This window comes from Salvelinus sp. IW2-2015, linkage group LG13 (genome assembly GCF_002910315.2).
Source record: "Salvelinus sp. IW2-2015 linkage group LG13, ASM291031v2, whole genome shotgun sequence".
NCBI lineage: Eukaryota > Metazoa > Chordata > Actinopteri > Salmoniformes > Salmonidae > Salvelinus > Salvelinus sp. IW2-2015.
Genome location: NC_036853.1, coordinates 35,406,248 through 35,431,237, shown reverse-complemented (window position 1 = coordinate 35,431,237; position 24,990 = coordinate 35,406,248). Strand labels below are relative to the sequence as shown.

At 42.4% G+C, this 24,990-nt stretch overlaps 3 protein-coding genes across 3 annotated transcripts; 1 reads left to right on the top strand and 2 right to left on the bottom strand.

The window, feature by feature from the left end:
• The first annotated feature begins 2,509 nt into the window (after positions 1–2,509).
• Positions 2,510–5,283, top strand: LOC111971387 (interferon-induced protein with tetratricopeptide repeats 2-like). The gene is made up of 3 exons (XM_023998139.3): positions 2,510–2,584; positions 2,999–3,199; positions 3,918–5,283. The coding sequence occupies exons 2-3, from the start codon at positions 3,195–3,197 to the stop codon at positions 5,188–5,190; spliced, it is 1,278 nt and encodes a 425-aa protein (XP_023853907.1). The 5' UTR covers positions 2,510–2,584; positions 2,999–3,194; the 3' UTR covers positions 5,191–5,283.
• A 671-nt stretch (positions 5,284–5,954) lies between these two features.
• LOC111971389 (pre-mRNA-splicing factor 38A) lies at positions 5,955–9,726 on the bottom strand. Its single transcript, XM_023998140.2, has 10 exons — positions 9,508–9,726; positions 8,917–9,076; positions 8,626–8,747; positions 8,439–8,524; positions 8,248–8,358; positions 7,986–8,095; positions 6,931–6,957; positions 6,643–6,728; positions 6,416–6,464; positions 5,955–6,248 (listed from the first exon to the last, which is right to left on the bottom strand). Exons 1-10 carry the CDS (start codon positions 9,635–9,637, stop codon positions 6,203–6,205), a joined length of 927 nt encoding a protein of 308 aa, XP_023853908.1. The 5' UTR covers positions 9,638–9,726; the 3' UTR covers positions 5,955–6,202.
• Positions 9,727–16,708: 6,982 nt separating this feature from the next.
• LOC111971597 (thrombopoietin receptor-like) lies at positions 16,709–21,544 on the bottom strand. The gene is made up of 12 exons (XM_023998450.1): positions 21,328–21,544; positions 20,571–20,691; positions 20,254–20,429; positions 19,927–20,078; positions 19,492–19,657; positions 19,279–19,390; positions 19,000–19,160; positions 18,585–18,727; positions 18,235–18,394; positions 18,067–18,145; positions 17,864–17,951; positions 16,709–17,686 (listed from the first exon to the last, which is right to left on the bottom strand). Exons 1-12 carry the CDS (start codon positions 21,449–21,451, stop codon positions 17,174–17,176), a joined length of 1,995 nt encoding a protein of 664 aa, XP_023854218.1. The 5' UTR covers positions 21,452–21,544; the 3' UTR covers positions 16,709–17,173.
• Between the last annotated feature and the right edge of the window lie 3,446 nt (positions 21,545–24,990).

Sequence of the window (24,990 nt, the reverse complement as noted above, 5' to 3'; positions counted from 1 at the left end):
AAGCGTCAATCTTACAGGATTAAGATTGAATCCTACTACACCGGCTCCGACGCTCATCGGATGTGGTAGGGCTTGCAAACTTTTATGGACTACAAAGGGAAGCACAGCCGCGAGCTGCCCAGTGACACTAGCCTACCAGACGAGCTAAATTACTTCTATGTGCGCTTCGAGGCAAGCAACACTGAAGCATGCATGAGAGCACCAGCTGTTCCGGATGACTGTGTGATCACGCTCTCCATAGCCAATGTGAGCAAGACAATCATAAACAAGTCAACATTCAGAGACAGATTACCAGGTTGTGTACTCCGAGCATGCGCTGACCAACTGGCAAGTGTCTTCACTGACATTTTCAACCTCTCCCTGACCAAGTCTGTAATACTAACATGTTTGAAGCAGACCACCATAGTCCCTGTGCCCAAGAACACCAAGGTAACCTGCCTAAATTACTACCGACCCGTAGCACTCACATCTGTGAAGTGCTTTGAAAGGCTGGTCATGGCTCACAACACCATTATCCCAGAAACCCTAGACCCACTCCAATTTGCATACCACCCCAACAGATCCACAGATGATGCAATCTCTATTGCACTCCACACTGCCCTTTCCCATCTGGACAAAAGGAACACCTACTTGAGAATGCTATTCATTGACTACAGTTCAGTGTTCAACACGATAGTGCCCTCAAAGCTCATCACTAAGCTAAGGACCCTGGGACTAAACACCTCCCTCTGCAACTGGATCCTGGACTTCCTGACGGGCCGCCCCCAGGTGGTAAGGATAGGTAACAACAAATCAGGGGTGTGTGCTCAGTCCCCTCCTGCATTCCCTGTTCACCCATGACCGCATGGCCAAGCACGACTCCAACACCATTATTATGTTTGCCGATCACACAACCGTGGAAGGCCTGATCACTGACAACAATGAGACAGTCTATAGGGAGGAGGTGCCAGGATAACAACCTATCCCTCAACATGATCAAGATAAAGGAGATGATCGTGGACTACAGGAAAAGGAGGGGGCCGAGCACGCCCCCATTCTCATCTCAGGTTGAGAGCTTCAAGTTCCTTTGTGTCCACATCACCAACAAACTAACAAACTATCATGGTCCAAACACACCAAGACAGTTGTGAAGAGGGCACGACAATGCCTATTCCCCCTCAGGAGACTGAAAAGATTTGCCATGGGTCCTTACATCCTCAAAATGTTCTACAGCTGCTCCATCGAGACCATCCTGACTCGTTGCATCACCGCCCAGTACATCACTGGGGCCAAGCATATTTTTTTTACTTCAGTTTAAAGTAAATACTTTCTTAACACTTCTCTTTCTTAAAACTGGATTGTTGGTTAAGGGCTTATAAACATTTCACTGTAAGGTCTACACCCGTTTTATTCGGCGCATGTGACCAATAAAATTTGATTTGATTGAGTTTTTCAAATTAAAGGCTGACGGGGTACTGCAGGCTGCTATTAGCTACTAAATGATTCTTATAACTTATTCTGTGTGCGATTTTGGTAAATAATCGGTTCAAGGACTTACATCTGGTGTTATAGAAGTAACTATTGGTACCATGAAAGCGGTCGGCCTTGAACTTTGTGGCTTCAATGAGAGAGGGTAGTTGTTCTCCCCTGCATTAAAACGCTGCACAGCATTTTATGTAAGCTCGCAGGATCAGGTGGCTTTGTGAGGCTAGTCATTCACGTGGCGTAGCTTTTGGCCGGAGCAAGGAGTCTGGCTAGCCAGGCAAGCTAAGTGCTTTGGTAGCATCAATGACTGTATATATGACGGGTAGCATAACTTTCCTGCCTGTACTCAGCATTCAACAAACAGCTCCTCAAACTGGTCAGAATGTGGTATTACACAGAACAAAATGCAAGCTATGTTCAACAACGTTATGGTCAGCAGGGAGCGCCAAAGAATAAGAAATAGATTAGTTACACAATAAGGTCTTATAAAATAGAAGTTGCTTTGTACTCCTGTTCTATGTTCACTGGATTGTGGTTGAATTGAAGAATAATTTACCTCTACTATTGATAGAGAGCATCATTTACTTCAGGAAGCTGAGGGTCTAAAACAGATGTCGTACTTCCATATAAAGTGGATGAGTTCTTTCACATCATTGAAGATGAAAGGAGTAGGCCAAGAGAAGATCTATCGACATCCAATTCCTTTTTCATGTTGAGTCAGTTTTGGTCTGGTCACGAGATGAGTTCTATTTTCAAGTTTCGCTTTCATAGAAGTCATAAAGATAAAGTATTGCATCCTGGAACATGCCATGTCGTGTTGTGGTGTCTCTTGTCGTGATGTGTGTTTTGTCCAATATTTTTATTTTATTTTTTATTTTTAATCCCAGCCCCAGCCCCAGGCCCCGCAGGAGGCCTTTTGGTAGGCCGTCATTGTAAATAAGAATTTGTTCTTAACTGACTTGCCTAGTTTAAATAAAGGTAGAAAAAATGTACGGAGAAAGGTAACAGATTATTTTATTATAGTGGTTAAAATGCTTTGAATGCACGGAAACAGGAAGTAGAGTACGCAGACAACAGCTAAAAACAACGTCACGCTTCAGCCTCGGGAAAATATTTGTTTGTAAGTTCAATTGAATCATATTGCTAGTGATGATAATATTGTTATTGATAGAATTGCTGATTTATCAATGTTAGTTGGTTACATTTACTCACCTTTGATGTTTGCCGTCAGCTGTATTAGTTTGCTCCTGCGTCATGTATGCGAATTGTAAAACATACTATACTATTGTTACTGTTTCTAGTGTAATATGCTTTGTTATTGTACAGAGGTGTTTGCACATTAATAGAGTAATGAAAGGAGTTGGCTAGTTGCTACTTTTATGGTAATTGTCTATATGGTTTGGCGTCATGCCAGACATGGGACCTTGTCAGGCGCTTTGCATTTATGCAACTTCGACTTGAAATGTATAATGTACAGCTACAGTATGTCCATGTGAATACTACTAATACTGTATTTTTTTTTTGTTTGTTGCAGTTCAACAACATAAACGTTTTCAATATATTCTCTAAAGAAAAGTCACGCCTTGGGAGTTTTATTGAAGACTCAGTTATTAGCGATCTGTCTAGTTTTGCATGGGAACTCAATTCCAGGGCAGAATAACTGTGTTCACTGACACTCACTTGTCCAGGAAACTCAGGGACATCCACAATAATTACTCGACTGCCCAACTATGAAGTAAGTACTCTGTAAATAAAAATCGACAACAAAACAGCAGATCCAATCGTTTTCAATGTAAAGTAACTAAATGTAGACGGGTGATGGACTTGTGTCACATTAAATATTGATGCTTAATAGTGTGGCTCAGTTGGTAGAGAATGGCGCTTGCAAGTTCGCCAGCGTTGTGGGTTTGATTCGCATAGGGGACCAGTATGAAAAAGTACAAAAATGTATGCATTGTCTACTGTAAGTCACTCTGGATAAGATTGTCTGCTAAAATGTTAACAAAGTTTCATGTTGGGCAATAACATGCAACGGAATTACACTGCAACTACAATTTTTCACTTTGAAATGTATGTCAAACCAAAAAAAACATTGATTTCATAGTTTAACAAACCATACAGCTCCATGCACAATGTCTACTTTGAACAATAAAATAAATAAAAAACATTTACTGGAAATACTATGCAGATGCACATTTTTGTAAAATTACAGTAAAATCTCCCTCAGATTTAGTCTGTTGTCAAACATTATCTGCACATTTCTTCCTGTAAATGTGTTTTTGTAAAGTTTTCAGTTGAACGTCTTCAAAGTAGTCCTTGTTCATAGTTGTATGATTTGTTAAACTTTGAAATCAATGTTTTTTGTTTGGTATACATTTTAAAGTGAAAAATCTGAGTCTCAATGTAATTACATTACCATGGAATTGCCCTGTTCAAACCCTTGTTTTAACCAGCCCTACTCAGACAGCCCTGAGGACTAAACTGGAGAAGCTGGAGTGTCACTTCACCTGGGGGCTGGAGGTCAGCAGGTACAAGCTGCTCAGTATCAGAGATCACCTGGAGGACATTGGCAGTGACGAGAGCTATCCATGGCTGGGTCAGAAGTACAACTTGTGGGCTTATGTACACCACACCCTGGGCTCCACTAGCATGGCCGTACAGTGCCTCAGTAATAAGGCAGAGGTGGCCTTTCACCAAAACAATCCTTTAGACACAATGGGTCCTTGGCTGCTGGTCCACTATGGAAACCTAGCCTGGGTTCACTATCACCTGGATAACCAGGCAGAGAGCCAGGCGTATGTGACAAAGGTCGCGGCACTGCTACGGGATTACCCCTCACCGTCCCAGGGAGAACTGCACCCCGAGGTATGTGCTGAAAAAGCCTGGACCCTCATGAAGTGTGGCCAGGACAAAAGACAGAAAGCGATAGAGTACTTCCAAATGGCTATTAGGATGGAGCCTGGGAGAAAGGAGTGGCAATCGAGCCACGTCTTGGCCCTAGACTCAGTTATCTTTTCTAAAAGGCAGGAGTCTGAGTTTCTAGAGAAGTTGAGACTTGCCAAGGAACACGATCCAGACAACTTGTATGTAGCAAGTGTTTACCTGTTAAGACTTGGCAGGAGTGGCCAGGTGAGAAGAGAGGAAGCACAATGTCTAGCCAAGCAAATTTTAAAGAAGCCTGCCAGCTGCTATAATGGTATTAAACCCTTACTTCGCTTTTACAGGCAATATTTTTCACATGATGATGCTATTGACCTTGCACACAAGGCTCTGGAAAGACATCCAAATGTGCGTTACCTGAAAAAGCGGCTTGCAAAGTCCTACAAATGGAAAATCAATTCAGGAGGTAGATGGCCTAAGGGTGACAGTCTGAGCCAGAGTTTGATCAACAAAGCCATCAGTGTCTATATGGAAGTGGTCTTACTCTACCCAGAGACGTCAATTAAGGTCAAACTGGAGCTTGCAAGCATCTACGCAAAATCAAGAATTGACAAGAGGGAATTAGCCAATCAGATCTATGAGGAATTACTCGCCAGCGTACAGGATCCATCCAAGTTACAGTTGCTCTACACCCAATACGCTACATACCTGTATTCTGACATTAAGGATTACAATGGATCAATTGATTATCACAAGAAGGCAGCAGAAATACCAAATTCTAACAAATATGGTAGAAAGAGTATAAAAATTTTGAGGAAGATCAGAGAAGAGGGGGGAAAATTTTAAGATGTGGGAGTGTAATTCTGTGTCCTTGTATATATAAAAACGGAACAGAGTCCTGCCTACGGATCAAAGAGAAAATTGTAAGATGTGGGAGTGTAATTCTGTGTCCTTGTATATATAAAAACGGAACAGAGTCCTGCCTACGAACAATAAATATGTGATATCACCCAAAGCTTTGGACTTGGCTGTACACTGCGCTTTGTAACTGTTATTCTCTCTGAACTCAGAAATAAAATCTGTTTGACTTGGACTCCAGATCTTTTTTTCATAATATCCAAAACACTTAACATAAAAATAAGAGCAAGGAGTAAAATTAACAAAAATAAGAGCAAGGAGTAAAATTAACCAATCAAAAAGGTTAACCAAATTGAAGGTGACATACTGTGTGTCTTATTTCGATTGTCTTTGGTCTCTGCCGGGTTACTGTTAAGCAATTTGTGACAAATGTTTTGTCAAAAGCACATAAGTTATTTATTTGTATAAATGTGGCTAACACTTTCAGGGTGCAACTCATACCACAAACCAGTCACACATTCAAACGAGGACATCGTTATCTGCACTGACGACAGCCATCCATAATAAAATGCAACTATTTACCCACTTCTGTAGTGAGACGCATCACATTACCAATTGTTTTTACAACAGCTCTCAATAATGGTTTCATTAAAACTAATATAATTGGGATTAACAACCATTGTTACCATGGTCCCTAACCTGCTTGGCCAGAAAATTCATACAAGGAGACTGTGCAGACATGACATTCTCAGTCTATGTTCAAACCACCAAGCAACTTTATTCACCGATGCATAGGGTGTGGACAGTTCCATATGAGCTGCAGATTTTAGAAATAAAATTGAGATTGATTCTTTCTGCAACATGGTCTGAAAATATCTTAAAATGCAATTACTTTCGAAAACAAAATACAAGGGATTCCATACACAGATGGACATTTATGTGGCCAAATTTGTACAAGTCAGAAAAGGGAACTGTCGAAGAGAACAAAATACAAAGTGGATCACACGTTTCCTCTTCGACTCTTCTTGTGGCTCTTTTTTGAACTCCTTGAATAGAGATGAAGCAAAACAAAAGTTGGTGATATACTCACAAAAATGTTTCATTTGATGCTATTCAGACAGTTCAACTACACCATGAACACAGAGCAGCGTTTAAAAAAATATTGTAGATACTAGTATAGTGGTGAGGGTCTTTCTCTTCTTCCATCACTCACCTCTCTGGGGATTTGGAGTGACTGCGATGCCTGTGGCTTCTGTGATGCCCTGGGACAAAATGGAGACATCTTGAGGTCAGACTGGGCAGGGGGAACTTTTGTTTCAAACATCTTAAAGTCTAATGATTACAGCTGAAAATATATATGTCACACATCACAAATATAAACACTGGTTTGACTTTTTAATCTTGTGCGTTGCAGGACTATGGTAGCCATTGCTATGATACCTGGGGACTTTGAGCGGTGACGTCTCTCTCGGGAGCGGTGGCGACGGGGGCTTTTGCTGCGGTGACGTTCTCGTCTGGGGGATGGGCTGTGTGCAAAGGAGAGACAAACAATACAGGCATCATTAATACAGGGCACTGTTTGCAAGTAACCAGGCCCTGGTGAAGAAGTCTCAGTTCATGTATAAATTAAACACTTCAAGTAGGTTCCGTGTTATTATATTCAATACCATCAGTTTGGAATTCAAACAAAGGAAAATAAGAAATCCAGCAGAGAACATGGCTACATACCTTCGTCTCTTAGGTGATCTGCTCCTCCTAGACGGAATAAAAAGGATGCACAATCTTTAGTGTCTTGAGGATGTTATAGGAAATGACTATGAACTAGGAATCTTTCAAGACATCTATTAGTGTATGTCGGCACCTACACTGAACCATAAGGGGGGGGGGGGGGTCATGCATGTTTGCCCCCACACTTTTGATCTTAAATTACCACCTGCTAATTAATAAATTTTTGCAAAAATGACAAGTGTTTGAGCTAGTAATGTATCAACATTTATCTTAAGAAATTAGCTATGACATAGCCAATGAATCCACTTCAATCAGTGTAGATGAAGGGGAGGAGATAGGTTAAAGAAGAGACTAGGATTGTGTATAGGTGAATTGGCAAGACAAAATATTTAAGTGCCTTTGAAAGGGGTATGGTACCCGTTTGAGTGTCAAGAACTACAACGCCGCTGGGTTTTTCACAGTCAACAGTTTCCTGTGTGTATCAAGGATGGTCCACCACCCAATGAACATCCAGCCAAATTTGACAACTTTGAAACGCATTGGAGTCAACATGGGCCAGCATCCCTATGGAATGTTTTCGATATCTCGTAGAGTCCATGCCTCAACTAATTGAAACTGTTCTGAGGTCAAAAGGGGATGCAACTCAATATTAAGGTGTTCCGAATGTTTTGTACACTCAGTGTATAGCACAACTTCGGATTTCTTCCCAGTCTAAAAAAACCCGAAAGGTATTAAACATTTGGAAGTTTTTACGGAGCTTCTCTTCTCTCCATTTTTGGTCATGCAGTGCGGTTCACAACGTGATTGTGGTCCTCATTATGAAGTTATTAACGTTACCCAAGATTTCTAAAAATGACATAAGTTGTCACAAAAGATTAGTTATTTTCAGAAGGTAGAAAGAAAGTAATGAGCAAAAAAAAAAAAGGAAGCGATTTTATGACTGACGCATGCTAGAATTGGATCGGTTAGGGGTCTCGCGGATCGATGCACTCGTATCGTAAACATTCATTACATCCCTACTATAAACTGAGATACATGCATTGCTGGTTAGTTACCGTCTGGGTGAACGACTGCTGCGTCTGTAGCGTGGAGAGGGCGAGCGGCGAGGCCGATCGTTGTCTCGGTAACTCCGTCTGTGGGGCTCTGGGGTCTGAACTCTCTCTGTCTGTAGACATTTGAACAGACAGGTAGACAAGAGACAGACATGGACAGTGAAACAGAATTCCTCCACCCACTACACTAGTGTAGGTTTACGCAGCTTTACAGTTAGCTTATGCAGGTTATTGGTGGATAGGGGGATAAAGTTAAGACTACTACCTTCTCCTCTTCCTCATCTTCCTCATCGCTGGTCTCCACCTCATCCAGGTCTTCTTCCAGGGCACTGATGCGTGTGTCTAACAGCTCCGCCTCCTCAAGAACCTGCCTTTTCTGTAGTCAACACACACACAATCAGTGATCTAGGTCAGTGAAACAACGCACGTGAGCACGTACACGGGTAGAAGACTTACCTGAAGCCTGGGAAGGATGATGTCACACATTCTCTCGGAGTGTAGCAGTTCATCAATAAACTCATCAACGTGTTGCAGCTCAAACTCTGAAACAGAGGGTGAGGGGAGAAAGTGCCATTTAAATCAAAAGTAGACAATTTCGGCATTGTGTAATCATTCCATGATACGCGTAAACGTAAGGACTCACCCCCATTTCGGTTCTGACTCTTGATTTTTCTGTAGTCGTTGTACAGTGGTTCCAGGTATTTATAGCAATCCACTGATGTCCCAGTCAACCTCATGTACATGGCGCCAAGCAAGCGGACATATCTATGGTGTGGAAACCATCACAGTGACTTGTGTAAGGTATTTAGGTTCCGATTTTTTAAATCATATTTGTCAAGTTGGGAGTTAGAAGATAATGATAAATGAAAAGTTTAAAAAAACGAAATACAGAAAGGCCTCTTATACTACAACCTGCCTGAAAGCCACATCTTACTTGAAATCCTCGTTTTTGATGAATTCTACAATGATGTCTTTCTCTGGCTGGATCTGCAGCATCTTCAGAGTGAGACACAGGAACGGTGTAGGTTTGATATTTCCGCCATAAACGCCACCGACAAACTTCAGCGCCATGGCTTTGTCAACGACAAGCTCAGCTGTTGATCAGAGAGAAACCAGTGAGGAGAAAGAATCAATATGGACTAGGCATAGTTCGCTAACTAGTACTTCTGATGTGCATAAACCTCAATTGAGAGTAACTAACTAAATGTAACAGGGTAAAATTGCCTAGATGCTAGCTAGCGCACTTCCTAGTAGTGTTTACATTTGTGGTATTTGTATTTCAAGCTAACTAGCGTTAGCTAGTTAAGACCATAGAGATAGATAGAAGACTCAGAGGACTTATCTTATATCTGTGGCATTATTGCGTCTATGGACAGTGCCATTGAGGCTACAACCCATATGAAACCCCACCCGGTTGGTTACTTTGACTCCTTTAAAATAGTGGAAGCCCGCAATGGCGCGGCCCATGCTAAAAAGTCATTTTGGCCACACAGGGCCTCTATCATTCTTTATGGCCACAACTCACCCGTCAGTCCAAAGCATTCTTCTTTCCAGTATTTTGATTCATAGATTCGAGTACGAATAATTTTCTCCACCAAGTATTGTGGATTTGTTCCATGTATACTGTTGGCATCTTTAACAGTCCTATTTGCCATCTTCACAGCTCAAAACTGAATGAAAATGTTTTCCCTTGCGAAACGAATTCGCATTTTTACAGTATATCTTCCGGTGCAACAATTTACACTTCCGGGGCAGATTGTGAAGGCGTTCATTGGATGAAACTTTTCAGTCACATGCCAAACACGCAATTTTCTCGTGTAAGGTAACTAACTACGTGTTAAGGATAACTATTTAAAAAAAAGTTTATTTAACTAGGCAAGTCAGTTAAGAACAAATTCTTATTTATTTTTGACGGCCTACCCCGGACGACGCTGGGCCAATTGTGCGCCGCCCTATGGGGCTCCCAATCACGGCCGGATGTGATACGGCCTGGAATCAAACCAGGGACTGTAGTGATACCTCTTGCACTGAGATGCAGTGCCTTAGACCGCTGCGCCACTCAGGAGCCCTGTGGCTACATCACATGTGCATCTTCATTTAGCTCTATTATTTGTCCTGTCTTTTATTTATTTTAAACTGCTTGGAATTTGATCAATTTAGCCGTTTACTCAAATATGAGTTCCCGTCTCTTTGTGAGGATGGCAGCTAGCTAGTTAGCGCATATTGACAATAGTATTTTCTGGCCAGGGAAGTTTGTTAAAAGCCCTGACGCTATCTTTCATATCAGCGAGAAATTATATAAACTCAGCAAAAAAAGAAATGTCCCTTTTTCAGGTCACTGTCTTTCAAAGATAATTCGTAAAAATCCAAATAACTTCACATATCTTCATTGTAAAGGGTTTAAACACTGTTTCCCATGCTTGTTCAATAAAGTATAAACAATTAATGAACATGCACCTGTGGAACGGTCGTTAAGACACTAACAGCTTACTGACGGTAGGCAATTAAGGTCACAGTTATGACCTTAGGACACTAAAGAGGCCTTTCTACAGACTCTGAAAAACACCAAAAGAAAGATGCCCAGGGTCCCTGCTCATCTGCGTGAACGTGACTCAAGGAGGCATGAGGACTGCAGATGTGGCCAGGGCAATAAATTGCAATGTCTGTACTGTGAGACGCCTAAGACAGCGCTACAGGGTGGACAGCTGATCGTCCTCGCAGTGGCAAACCACTTGTAACAACACCTGCACAGGATCAGTACATCCGAACATCACACCTGCGGGACAGGTACAGGATGGCAACAACAACTGCCCGAGTTACACCAGTAAGCCTGTTGTAAGGCAGGTCTTCACCAGACATCACCGGCAACAATGTCGCCTATGGGCACAAACCCACCATCGCTGGACCAGACAGACTGGCAAAAAGTGCTCTTCACTGACAAGTCGCCGTTTTGTCTGTGGAACTTGTTCAGGTTATGTCTCAGTTGTTGAATCTTATGTTCATACAAATATTTGTGAAGTTTGCTGAAAATTAACGCAGTTGACAGTGAGAGGACGTTTCTTTTTTTGCTGAGTTTATATACACTAAGTGTAGGATCTTTTTTAATTTAAGAACACCTTTTCTTTCCATGTCATAGACTGACCAGGTGCGCAACTCAATATTAGGAAGGTGTTCTTAATGTTTTGTACACTGAGTGTATATGATCATTTTATATATGGTAAACTTGCATGTAACATGATTGCATTTTGGAACCCGTTCCCCCCACCACCCCAAGATGAATGGTTTTGACCATGCTTCACTGCTTTTGATTGGTGCAGCTAGAAATCACAAGTGTTTATCCTACATTATAAACTGGATGGTTTTACATATCATTTGCGGAGTGCATCATGAGCAAAGTCATTGTAGCCTATGATTTGACTTCCCCTAGCTGTGAGAACCATGACATGCGCACAGGCTGACTTGTCACTGCTATAGCGCAGCTGAATAGCCTGCCAGCAGCCTACCACCGTGTCCATTACAATGTAGAACAACGCGACACTAATCCAAATCGTTCAATAGTTAGGCTTTCCATATTACCTTTTCTATTTCTATGGCGGATTCGGAGCCGCAATTTATGAAATATGCCAGGACTTTGGATATAACAATAGATGGCAAAGTCAAAGATACTGGTTTCCCTTATCCATCTGGTGAACATTTCCCTAAATGCTTATGACAAATCCAGCTCCAGAACCAACTGTAGCCAGCTGGCTAATATTTTGAATAAGGTGTAGCAACAACAGATAACATTAGCTGGCTAAATAAGGTTAGCATGCTAGCTATATATAAATATATCTATATATATTTTTTTTCTTTTTCTATTTCCTTTTCTTAAACCTGTGTGCTTGGGTATGTTATTTGCTAAAAATGTATTTGAATGTGTAATTCAACTTCCGTATATGTTTGTACAATTTGAAAAGTTTAATAAGATATTTTTGTTGTTGTTGAGCACACATTTTCTCTTGATGCTTGTCACAGTTCAGTAGCCGAAGTCTACGCCCTTCATTGGTGATTGGTCAGCAGTAGGGATTATTCAATTAAGTGTTTGTTGTCGTTCAACAACAGAACACTGGTTTTCATGAATTAAAAACAAATTGAGTTAGTTAGGTGTAAAATAGCTCGACTAAGACCTCTGGAAAAACGTCAAAATTAATAACAGAATTCTTGAGTTATCTTTGATTAATTCTGACAATTTTGAGGAAGTGTACTTGTTGCTGCGGTGTTTCAAGAGGGACAAACCGTAATATTGCTGCTTTTCTCTAGTTTTTCAAACGAAGGTATTTAAAGGGAGCATGCGAACACAGACGTTCACTTCGCCTAGCTAGGAGCAAAATGAACCTGTCTGCGGACGCCTTGAGGGTTCCCACATATTTCCATGTTACAGCACGGAAAACCGACAGACGTGTACCTGTGCTAATGAACTATCTGCATGTCCGCGGCCCCGTTTTGATTTCAAAAATGTTTTGCTACCCCACCATGTAAAAAAAGTTATATAATCAACGGCCAATGTTTACTTTTTTAATTGGGTCTATGACAGTCTATTACAAAATCACAATATCACCAAAGTGTGTTGTATCGAACATTTCAAGCAACATTCCCAGCTAATGAGAAACCAGTCATGGTGTTAAATATAAGAATGAACAAGATTTAACAAGGCACCCTTGGGGCTAATTTGTATGGGCGCCAATGGCAGATTTTGAGGGATTTTTACATCCGTATCCCAGCAGAGCGGCGTGTCCACTAAAACGTAATTCCGTGAGGAACTACACTACATGATCAAAAATATGTGGACACCTGCTTGTCGAACATCTCATTCCAAAATCATGGGCATTAATATGATGTTGGTCCCCCCCTTTGCTGCTATAACAGATTCCACTCTTCTGGGAAGACATTCCACTATATGTTGGAACATTGCTGCGGGGACTTGCTTCCATTCAGTCACAAGAGCATTAGTGAGGTTGGGCGATTAGGCCTGGTTCGCAGTCGGCGTTCCAATTCATCCCAAAGTAGTTTGATGGGGTTGAGGTCAGGGCTCTGTGCAGGCCAGTCAAGTTCTTCCACACCGATCTCGACAAACCATTTCTGTATGGACCTCGCTTTGTGCATGGGGCATTATCATGCTAAAACAGGAAAGGGCGTCACCAAACTGTTGCCACAAAGGTGGAAGCACAGAATCATCTAGAATGTCATTGTATGCTGTAGCGTTAAGATTTCCCTTCACTGGAACTAAGGGGCCTAACCCGAACCATGAAAAACAGCCCCAGACTATTATTCCTCCTCCACCAAACTTCACAGTTGGCACTATGCATTCAGGCAGGTAGCGTTGTCCTGGCTTCCTCCTAACCCTGATTTGTCCCTCGGCCACGGCAACCCATTTCATGAAACTCTTGACGAACAGTTTCTGTGCTGACGTTGCTTCCAGAGGCAGTTTGGAACTCAGTAGTGAGTGTTGCAACCGAGGACAGACAATTTTTATACGCTTCAGCAATCGGCGGTCCCGTTCTGAGAGCTTGTGTGGCCTACCACTTTGCGGCTGAGCCGTCGTTGCTCCTAGACGTTTCCACTTCACAATAACATCACTTACAGTTGACCGTGGCAGCTCTAGTAGGGCAGAAATTTGATGAACTGACTTGATGGGAAGGTGCCATCCTATGACAGTGCCATGTTGAAAGTCACTGCTCTTCAGTAATGCCATTCTACTTCCAATGTTCGTCTATGGAGATTGCATGTCTGTGAGCTGGAATTTATACCCCTGTCAGCAACTGGTGTGGCTGAAATAGCCAAATTATATAAAAATAACAAATTTGAAGGGGTGTCCACATACTTTTTATATATTTAGTGTATCAGTGCAAGTCCTGATCGGGTCTCCTCCTCCAGAAACTGACCAGAAGGCGACCGCTGACCACACTGCAGCCCTATTGGAAAAGAGTTTCAGTAACCCCGCCCCCAAGAAGGAGACCACCGTGCTATTGGCTGAGACTCTATCTCGACTCTGTAAGGATAGGAGAATTACTTTTTATTTTGGTTGTAACCGTCGTTGACCCCAAGTGGGAGATGCCGATGATAGATATCAAGACAGAGGATTGTGCCCATTCTATACTTGTCTCATTATTTCTACTCTACATATTTATTGGACACATTGCAATATAATAACACATCATTGACTTGAATGGGGATGCTTGTTCTAGTCATTCCATTTCTATGACTGACCCTGTGTTACACTCCTTAGGAAGCAGAACGTCATGTACAACCTGTTTGATTGGCCAAAGAGGCGCCACGTCCACCACCACATGAGGGCGCTGTTCTACTAGTGTGTCCAGGCTCTCAATCACCTCTACTTTCATTGCATTTGTACTTACTAAGGAGCTTACTAATGAGCTTCTGACAGGTCTTCAACTTTATATATTCTGTTTCTGTGTTGCTTATGAAATGTCGTTTTGCATTCTTGCAACTCTAATGGTGTGTGCAGTGTGGATGAAAGTGTTTGAGTGTGTTTAACCGCATCTTACAGTGTTTAAAACTGTGTGTGTGTGTGTGTGTGTGTGTGTGTGTGTGTGTGTGTGTGTGTGTGTGTGTGTGTGTGTGTGTGTGTGTGTGTGTGTGTGTGTGTGTGTGTGTGTGTGTGTGTGTGTGTGTGTGTGTGTGTGTGTGTGTGTGTGTGTGTGTGTGTGTGTGTGTGTGTGTGTGTGTGTGTGTGTGTGTGTCTCTCTCTCTCTCTCTCTCTCTCTCTCTGTTTGTGTGTCCAGGGCCTGACCAGGATGTCATTCCAGCCGTACAGCTGCAGCAGATCATCACGTCCAGACTGAACAAGTTCAAGGCCTTTGAGGAGGATGCTCTGCAGCTCATCTCCAGAAAGGTAGGCCTTTTTGTCATTTTATTATCCATCCCAAGGGGTGCACAACTGCGTTCCAGTCCTTCTGTTTTTTTTTCTTCCTGCCTCTTAATTGATCAGTTAATGTCATCGATTGGAACCATGAATTGGAAAGGTCTGCCAGTGATACTGTGAAGTGTTCTATTTGGCAGTACCTATCGGTGAGTGGTGTGTCTGTCTCTGACCGGTGTCCCTCTCCCGTCCTCCACAGGATTGGTGGGCATCATCATGGCGGCCCTGGATGAGAAGTTCTCCTCCTCTTACATCAAAGCCATCAGGTAAGATAAACCCCATTGGCCCACAGAGCTGTCAATTGGTTCCCATTGGCCCAGAGAGCTGTCGATCTATGTGAAATCTATGTGTGTTAGGTATGCATTGGTGTAGGAGCAGCTCTTCCTGAGGGCGGTCATCGCTGAGTTCAGGCGGCTGGGACTGGAGGCGGCCACCTTCCAACAGGTGTAGACCCTACTGAGGTCAACATTGACTTACTACAGCTCTTGCTCAACACACATCTTTCCCTCTTTTACTTGCATTGTGAATTTTTCCCGAGATTCCCTTATCTAAAGGCCACTGTCCTCCACCCTCCCTCTAGGTGTTAGTGCAGCACCAGGCGTTGTGTCGTGTGGAGGGCCTGCAGCCCATCAGTGTGTCCGAGGGTCAGCACCTGAGGTGTGTCAGCACCTAAGGGCGTGTTGTCTGCTGCTGCTGGAGGCTAGCCATCTAGACGTACTACAGCGGGTCTGACTCGACGTCAGCCAGGACGACGTGCTCTACGCACGCAAGGCCGACAGAGAGACCACCAGGGGTCCAGGCAGGGGTCCACCCTGTGTTTTCTGACAAGATTGGTCCTAACGTAACAATTTTTTTTTCTCAGTTCGGGAGAGCTGCAGTATCACCAGGTTTCAGTTGCAGTCAAGCATTAGACTTAAGTATCTCAGTTCCTGAGCCAGGTAGGGAAAGGAAACTGGCTCTATCAGGACTATCTCTGTCCGGTCAATTGATCGATGTACTGTTTTGTGAGAACCAAGATCCCTCTCTCACACTGAAACTCTCCATGTCCACCGTTGGACCGCATAGTCTCATGCCTGCCCTTGACCACAGCCAATACTACTGTACCACTCAGGACTGGGATCATGAATCCCACAGACACCCCTGGCTGTGTCCACGAATCTGACCATATATACAAGGTGATATGGTGGCTCTTTTAGAAGCTCACAGTTTTGTTTGATGCTGTCTTCTGAGAGGCAGGTTTTTTTTTTAGGACAAGGATCCTCTGTTTTTAACATTTATTTTACGAATGCTTTTCAACGTTGTCATTGTTGTCAGCACCATTCGTTTTTGGAAGCATTTGAAAGGGAAATGGCATCGTATTTTTTTATAGAATTCTGTTTTAATCCAAGCACACACGAGATCATGACTTAATTGGCTTTGTGTGTGTTTGCTGAAAATTACCCTTGTTACAAACTTTTGGAAGGAAATTTAGATCTGGCTTCAACTCATTGTGTTGATGGGAGAACTAGAGTTCCTCATCAGAGTTAGCCATTTGACTTTCCTCATTTATCCTTATTCAAACCTTTTAATGTTGCTTTTGTTTGTTTTATGATTGTCTGTATTCTTTTTGTTTGAATATACAAATGTCATAAAGATATTTGACAATACTTGTAGGTTTACTTTTCCATTCTTCATGTACTCATGAATACATTACTTGAACACATTACTTGCACAGGTATGGCTTTCCAGACATGGCTCGAATGAAGAAAGCATAGTTTGTAGGGTGAAAAGATAACGATAGACATATACTGTACAGCCAGGCATAAGACAAGAAAAATAGATATATATTTATAGTATGTCCAAGGAAAATATCAAAGTCCATCCAGATTTGGGTACACCTGGCATGTTATCCCACAAATCCCAAACTAAATCTATAATAATAGTCACACCTTTTTACAATGTACTGTACATGCTACAAATGAATGACATATTCAATGACCTGTTTTATTAGTGATGTAATGGATATTGTGTTGATGTTTTGTAACTGTCCATCCATTCCTTTTATATCCACAAGCACACTTGAGCTGTGTCTTACATTTTCCTAGACACATTAAGATATTTCATCCAGCATTGTGCAAAGTTGAATATCCTAAATACATCCTTGTTTTGAGAATAGCACATTTGATATTTAAAGCATTGATATTGTATTTTGTACTTGGTTTCATCTATTTTTCCCATGTCTTTTTCATGAATTTGTGTGCCCTTGTTGTGTTGTGCTGTGCGAGAGTGCCAATCAGGCATTTGTGTTTGCTGAGCTTGTGCCCTCCAGGTTGACATAGACCCTGCTGCCCTGGGGGGCGCCCTGCTGCCCTGGATAGTCCAGTCTCTCTATGGGGTGCTCGGCCAGCAGTAGGTAGGAGTGGTTGAGGATGTCCGTGGTACTGGAGGATGATGGGAAGCTGGAGGACCTAGTAAAGGAGCAGTGACACCTCACCTGGAGCGCCCCCTCTCCCCCCACCCGCAGGCTCGGAGACTCCGCCCCCACCTCCCCATCGTACACGTACTCGTTCCCTCCGAGACGGGGGATGACGTCATCCATGGTCAGGGTCACGTACTCCGGACTGACCTCCAGGACCAGGGTAGGCAGGCTCTCCTCCTCCCCGCCTGAAGTGCCTTGTTCTGGGGAGAGTAGTAAGGGGGACTCCCTGGGAAGCATCCCTCTGCCTGGAGCCTCCCTCTCAGACATGATCTCCACGACACAGGCTGCTGTCTCCTCTGAACACTGCTTGATGTTGAAGGGAGGGTCCTATGGAGGTAACACAGGAGCGTACAGACATACTCAGATCCAATGGTTTCCAATGCGTGCACACAATGATAAACTAAATGTGTTGCATATTGAACAAATTTCATTGTTAAAACTTGATCCTTTCAATTGACCTAGGTCCGTTAATCCACGGTGTACTGTAATCAATTACGTTTTTACCCAAGTCTGTCCGTTGATATCTGTCAGGAAGCCGTGGAGTACTTTGTCAAGGTTTGGGACTGGTGGCCACAGATACTGTTTGAGCTTACTGGTGGAAGAAGATAACATTTTTCAGTACAAGTGTCCATGAATAAGGTGGTAAGAATACATTCATGGTAAAACAGATTTTATTATGAAACAACATTTAAAAAAATGCATTTTACCTGAGATACCTGGAGAACATGGAGATAAAGACGACTGATACAACGAGCACCATGAGAGGGATGCAGGAGATGAGGGCACCTGTTGAGTTACATTAAAGAATTCTAGAAGAGTTTGAGAAGGAGGATATCTCCAGAAGTTAAACATAATAAGTGATTGTTTTACTGTACCTATGTCGGAGGCCGTGTCCACAGTGAGTCGGGGTGACCAGTCGCTCCAGTAGCCAGCGTATACTGACCCGTTGGGTCTGGCTCTGACCTGGATGTAGTACTGAACTCCAGTCTGAATGTCCAGACAGGTACTGGTCTCTGGGCCCTGCAGGATCACCATCTGGAGAGAGAGGACAACACACAATTGCACCCAGTTATTGGTGGGTGATTGGTATGTGTACTGTGCTGCAAAATACAAACTCGTGACAAAACATGTAGTTCTCTGTTTACATGCGATAAGGACAGAGGCAGGGTTCTACCACACAACAGAATGAAGTAAACAGAAGAAGATCATTTAGCTAATACTGTACCTTCCAGACAGTCTCCTCTCGAGGCTGGTAGCGATGCTGGTACATCAGGTGGACAGACAGGGCCAATAGGGGGGTGTCCCATTTCAGACACAGCCTGCCCTTCTCCCATTGTCCCCTCAGCCTCCCAGGAGGGACTGTTTGAACTGACCGCAACATAGGGAGAGGAGAGAGAGACATAACAGGAGTTTTGCAGAGATGATTAGTGCATGTCCAGCAATACAGAGTGTACTGTCTGTTACAGATGACTATCAATATCTTACTTCATTGTCAGCAATACAGTAAGAGGCATGCTAGACTCGACCACTTTCCATTTTTTACTCAATGGAAACGTAGTATACCGGTAGACGGTGGCCTCCTTTTTAAATGAAGGGAGGATTTCACAGCTGCCAGTTGGTATTTTATCAGTGTGACTCACTGCTGTTGTTGAGTCTGAAAGGCTCAGTGTAGAAGGTCCGCCTGGGAGTAGCAGGACCAGCGCTGAGTTTGACCCGTATCTCACTGGACTCTGCTCCATGGAAACTGCAACGGTAGGAGATGTTCTCATTCTGCGTACACTCTCTCCAGTCCTCACGTTCACTGCAGAGACAAGAGAGGTTAAATAGCCAATGATCATGTTTTGGCTGTAAAACTACATTTAAATGACTTTGAGGAGGGTTTTGCAGGAACCTCATTGGAGAAATGAATTTGTTAATACCTGGGTCCCAGCTTGTAGTATATGGTGTAAGTATCATCTCTGTAGGCCTGCCCATTCCATTGGCAGGTGATGTTTTGCAGGTCAGAAGTGTGGCACAACAATGAGATATCAGCTGGGGGAAAATTATAGTAAAACTCCATCACCTAACTCAGTAATGTAAAGTGACCATATTTAGTTTCTCTATACCACATTTACAGCAATACTACCACAGACCTGCACTCTGGGGAACCATGGCAGTTTTGGTGACCGACCAGTCGCTCCAATGACCGCTGGTCTCTTTCTCGCTGTAGCCGTTGGGTTTGACCCTCAGCTGGACGCTGACCACCTCCCCTGGCGCCAGAGAGACCAGGCTGTGGATTTGGGACCTCACTGGCTTTATCTGGGGACAGGGAGGGTACAGAAATCATAGGAGTTCTACACCAGCATGGGGTTTGGGTGATGAGGACTTTCTGACACAAATGGATGCCCTGTAGCCAACCATCAAGTTGAGTAGACAAACTAATAGTGAATGTCCCAGTCATGATAGATTTTTTTACCAACCGTTCATCTGTCTTTTTCCCCTGGCAGCTAATCTGACTAGTTGAATTGGTGTTGATTTCGTGTTTCAAAGGTTCAATTGGTGATGTTTTCGAGTTTCAGTAGGCCTACCAGTTCCGTTCTCTCCCTCAGGCTCTGGGAAGAGTAACGTATCCCATACTGCATGTTGTTCTCCCACTCTCTGGGTGTGTGCCACGCCACCTGGAACTGCCCAGTATGCCCTGTCGGGTGAAGGGATACATTCACAGGGGGGTCCAGGAGAACTGAGGAGAGGCGGAGGAGAAATAAGAGAGAAGAAAGAATGAAGCAGAGAGGATATGCCATTACTGGAAAGTATGAACTTTAGATTTCAAATGACTAAAATTTGCATTATCTCTCTCTCTCTCTCTCTCTCTCTCTCTCTCTCTCTCTCTCTCTCTCTCTCTCTCTCTCTCTCACCCTGGTCCTCGATGCTGACAGTGCGTGCGTATAGTGTGTAGTTGGAGCTGCTCTCCATCACTCTGATGTGTGTGAAGGTGAACAGGAAGACATCAGAGGGAGGGAAGGAGCAGACATGGAGGATTTGCCCCTCCTCTGTCCTCTGGAGAATAAGATTACACCTCTTCTCCTCCCGACTGAACAGACAGAGAGAATATGACTGGCATCGGTGACTGGCAGAATGGAGTGTATGTCAGGTCCACTTCAACTGTTAGTGTATTTCATTTCTTGCTGAAAATATTGTTGTTTTGTAAATGACCAGAATACACTGAACATACTCATCGTTACTATAGAAGAAGTCATAAGACTTGTTGTCTGGCATCTCCCAGAAACAGGTGAAGTCATACTGTGTCCTGGTAAAACACTTTGGATCTGCATCATCCGCCAACAGTAGAACATCTGTTATGGAATGTAGTACATACCGATAGGATGAGTTTCATGAAATATACTGTGTCATAAAAATTATGCATATAATGTATAACACTTAGTATAACAATTTAACATAGAATCCCAGGTCGTTAAAGGAAAATAGTACTCAAAAACGATCATTTTGGCATTTGTTTCATTAGTCCACTGTTGAAAACGTTTTGCATGAAAGCAATCAAGTTTTCAAGATATAGAACTTTCAAAATACAGAAAGTGTCACAGTATGATGCGTTTTCTGTGGTATACTGTGACACTTTCTGTATTTTGAAAGTTCTATATTTTGAAACTTGATTGCTGACATGCAAAACGTTTTGGTACTTTATCAACAGTGGACTAATGAAACAAATACCAAAATATCGTTTTGGAGTGGTATTTTCCTTTAGTCTACTGATGAACTTGTTTGTGAACATGTCATGTCAGTGCTTAACAGAAAAATTGGCATAAATCCTCAGCAGAGAACAAGGGACAGCTGTGAGAGGATCAACATTATTGCCTTGATTTGTGTAGCTCTGACAGTGACACTATTTCAGATATTGTACATACTGGTGGACAGTTTACTATTGTTATTGATTTGTTGTTTAAGATTAAACAGGTGCTCCAATGTCCTACCTTTCTTTGACAGATGAGGGACAGCCCCAGCCCCAGCCCTGGTCCCCTGCCCCAGAACATTCACCGAGCATGCTATGGTCCAGAGCCAGACGCAGAGTATCCTCCGGGTGAGATTGAGATCCATGACATATACATCCACAGGTATGTCTAACCTACCCCATCACTATCCATTAACCTCTATGTCTGAGAGTGTCAGTGTGTTGTGTGTCAACATAGCATTGTGGTCTGGGGGTTAGTAATGAGGGGAGGCCCTATCTGACAGGTCCTCATGCTACAGGAAGTGTGTGTTGTGTGGATTGAGCCAGTCAGGCGTCCAGATGGGGGTGAAAGAGAGGTTGGCCTCTGACACACATTGTAAACTTAGTTGATATTTTCACACACTCAATACATACCTCTCTTACACTATAAGCCATTATGGCTACTCTAAACTCTCTCACCAAAAATCTAAGATCAAATGGAAATCTTTGAACATGTCATCCTTTATTCAGAGTCTGCAGAAAAAGTCAGTTATATGACACATACAGCCTTCAGAAAGTATTCATACCCCGTGACTTATTCACATTTTGTTGTGTTACAGCATGAATTCAAAATGGGTCAAATTATTTTTTTTCTCACCCATCTACACACAATACACCATAATGACGAAGTGAAAATATGTTTTTAGAAGTGTGTGCAAATGTATTGAAAATGAAATACAGAAATATCTAATTCACATAAGTATTCACACCCCTGAGTCAATACTTTGTAGAAGCACCTTTGGCACCGATTACAGCTGTAAGTCTTTCTCTGTAAGTGTCTAAGAGCTTTCCACACATTATTATTTTCAAAATGTTTCAAGCTCTGTCAAATTAGTTGTTGATCATTGCTAGACAACCATTTTCAGGTCTTGCGATAGATTTTTAAGTAGATTTAAATCAAATGTTAACTTGGCCACTCAGGAACATTCACTGACTACTTGTAAGCAACTCCGGTGTCTGGTGAAAAGGTTTACCTCTTGGATTTTGCCTGTGCTTAGCTCCATTCCATTTCTTTTTTATCCTGAAAAACTCCCCAGTCCTTAATGATTACAAGCGTACCGATAACATGATGCAGCCACCAATACGCTTGAAAACATGGAAAGTGTTACTTAGTAATGTGTTGTATTGGATTTTCCCCAAACAAAAAACTTTGTATTCAGGCCAAAAAGTGAATTGGTTTGCCACATTTTTTTCATTATTACTTTACTGCCTTGTTGCAAACAGGATGCATGTTTTTTTAAACTATTTTTATTCTGTACAGGCTTCCTTCTTTTCACTCGGTCATTTAGGTTAGTATTGTGGAGTATCTACAGTGTTGTTGAGCCATCCTCAGTTTTCTCCTATCACAGCCATTAAACTCTGTGACTATTTTAATGTCACCATTGGCTTCATGGTGAAATCCCTGAGCAGGAACTGAGTTAGGAAGGAGGTATGTATCTTTGTAGTGACTGGGTGTACTGATACACCATCCAATGTGTAATTAATAATTTCACCATGCTCAAAGGGATATTCAATGTCTTTTTTTGTTTTTTTGTTTATCTACCAATAGCTGCCCTTATTTGCAAGGATTTGGAAAACCTCCCTGGTCTTTGTGGTTGAATCTGTTCCTGTGTTCGAATACTCATACTAACCGCACTAAGCCTACTATTTGTGAAGTAAATTGAGTATGTAGTATGCTTGTTGGTCCTAGTATGGATATAGTTAGTATGCCAAAAGTTCCCGGATGTCGTACTACATTCGCCTAAATACAAAGTATACAAGCAGTGGACAGTTAGGCCCATAATGCAATTGTTACGAATATGGGCATGGCTTCATAACATTTTCAGATTTGAAGAAAATGGTGGAAAATATACAGCCGAAGTCCGACGAGAGTGGATACAAATTCATTGCTAACTAATTATGACAAATGTTAAGAAAATGTTGAGCAATGTAATAAAGTAATGACTTTTCAAATAAGTTACGTTACATGTCATGCTGGCTGACAATTTGTTGGCTACTAATATATCGAATTCACTTTGGCTATCTAGTCCGGTTTCAAAGCACTTTTGTCTGAGTGCGCCAGAGCGCAGAATAACTGCTGAATTTATGCACGCTCAACACCTGTTGAATATGGCCGGTGTCAGTAAAAAAGCATAATTAAATGGTTGCCAACAGCTCAGTTACAGTCCCCAACGCTCTTGATAACATGAAAACAGCCTAACCAGCTATGCTAGGGCGAGTAAAATGGTCAGTCTGAGGTGTTCTCTCGCTAGCCAACATTAGCCAGTTAGCTTGGGTGCTTGACCGCCTTTGTGAGGTCCTACAACTCGGCCAGAGCGGCCAGTGTGAGCTCGGAATACTCCGAGAGCGAAACGCTCTGAATTTACAAACGCCCAGAGCGCACTCTGGCACTCCAGATTGAATTTACGAAACATACCCAAAGTTGTAAAATGTCTAGCTAGTAATTTGTCATGCTAGCAAGAGGTTGCATTGCAACAGCATCAACTTCTGGAAGACAGACGTAGCGCTAGTACGCTCAACTGAAAGGATACCGTTCGTTTACAGTATACTAAAATGAACTAATAGTATATAGTATGTAGTATATTCTCATTCTGTATGTAGTATACAGTATGTTAGCATGGGTATTCGAACACAGCTTGTGTTTGAAATTCACTGCTTAACTGAGGGACCTTACAGATAATTGTATGTGTGCGGTACAGAGATGAGGAAGTCATTCCAAAATCATGTTAAACACTATTATTGCACACAAAGTGAGTCCATGCAACATATTATGTGACTTCTTAAGCACATTTTTACCCCTGAACTTATTTAGGCTTGCCTTAACAGACAGGTTGAATACTTACTGACTCAAGACATTTCAACTTTTCATTTTTTATTCATTTGTAAACATTTCTAAAAACATAATTCCACTTTGACATTATGGGGTATTGTGTGTAGGCCAGTGACACAAAATCCCTATGTAATCCATTTCAAATTCAGGCTGTAAGATAACAAAATGTGGGAAAAGTAAAGGGGTGTGAATACGTTCTGAAGGTACTGTGTCAACACATTGTGACCACAATTTAGCAACTATCTCTTCCAACTAGTCTATTGGTCAGTTGATCCCGAGACAGCTAGGTCTGCTGGAGCATTGCCTCAAAGAGGAGCGCAGACAGCGATGATAGACAGAGGTGCTTCTATAGAAGTTGCATCCTTATTCAGTTCCTATTTCCTGGTAGAAGGGCTGAAATCTTAAATCGTTTGAAAGGGGCATCTGTGTAGATAGCAGGATACAGCTGTGCGTTTCTCCTGTGTGCACTGTCTCTTAGGTCCAGTTTATGTTATAGTGTTTTTGGTTTGACTATCCTTGTGGGGACAGAAGTCCTAAGGACAGTAAAACAAGGCAAATTCGTGGTGACATTTTGAAGGTCCCTACAAGGAAAAAGGCTATTTTAGGGTTACAGTTAGGGTTAGAATGGCAAAGGTACAGAAAGATGGAGGAATTCAGATATGATGTCATCGTTTTAGCACTACCCACAGAGTTCAACTACAATGCTCTGGTTCAATGTGCCAGTAAATCAGCACAATCTACTTTTTCATTTTTTTTTTTACTGACTCCATCTTGGAGCTATAATTTAGATAATGTATACTGTGCTAATGGAGAGCA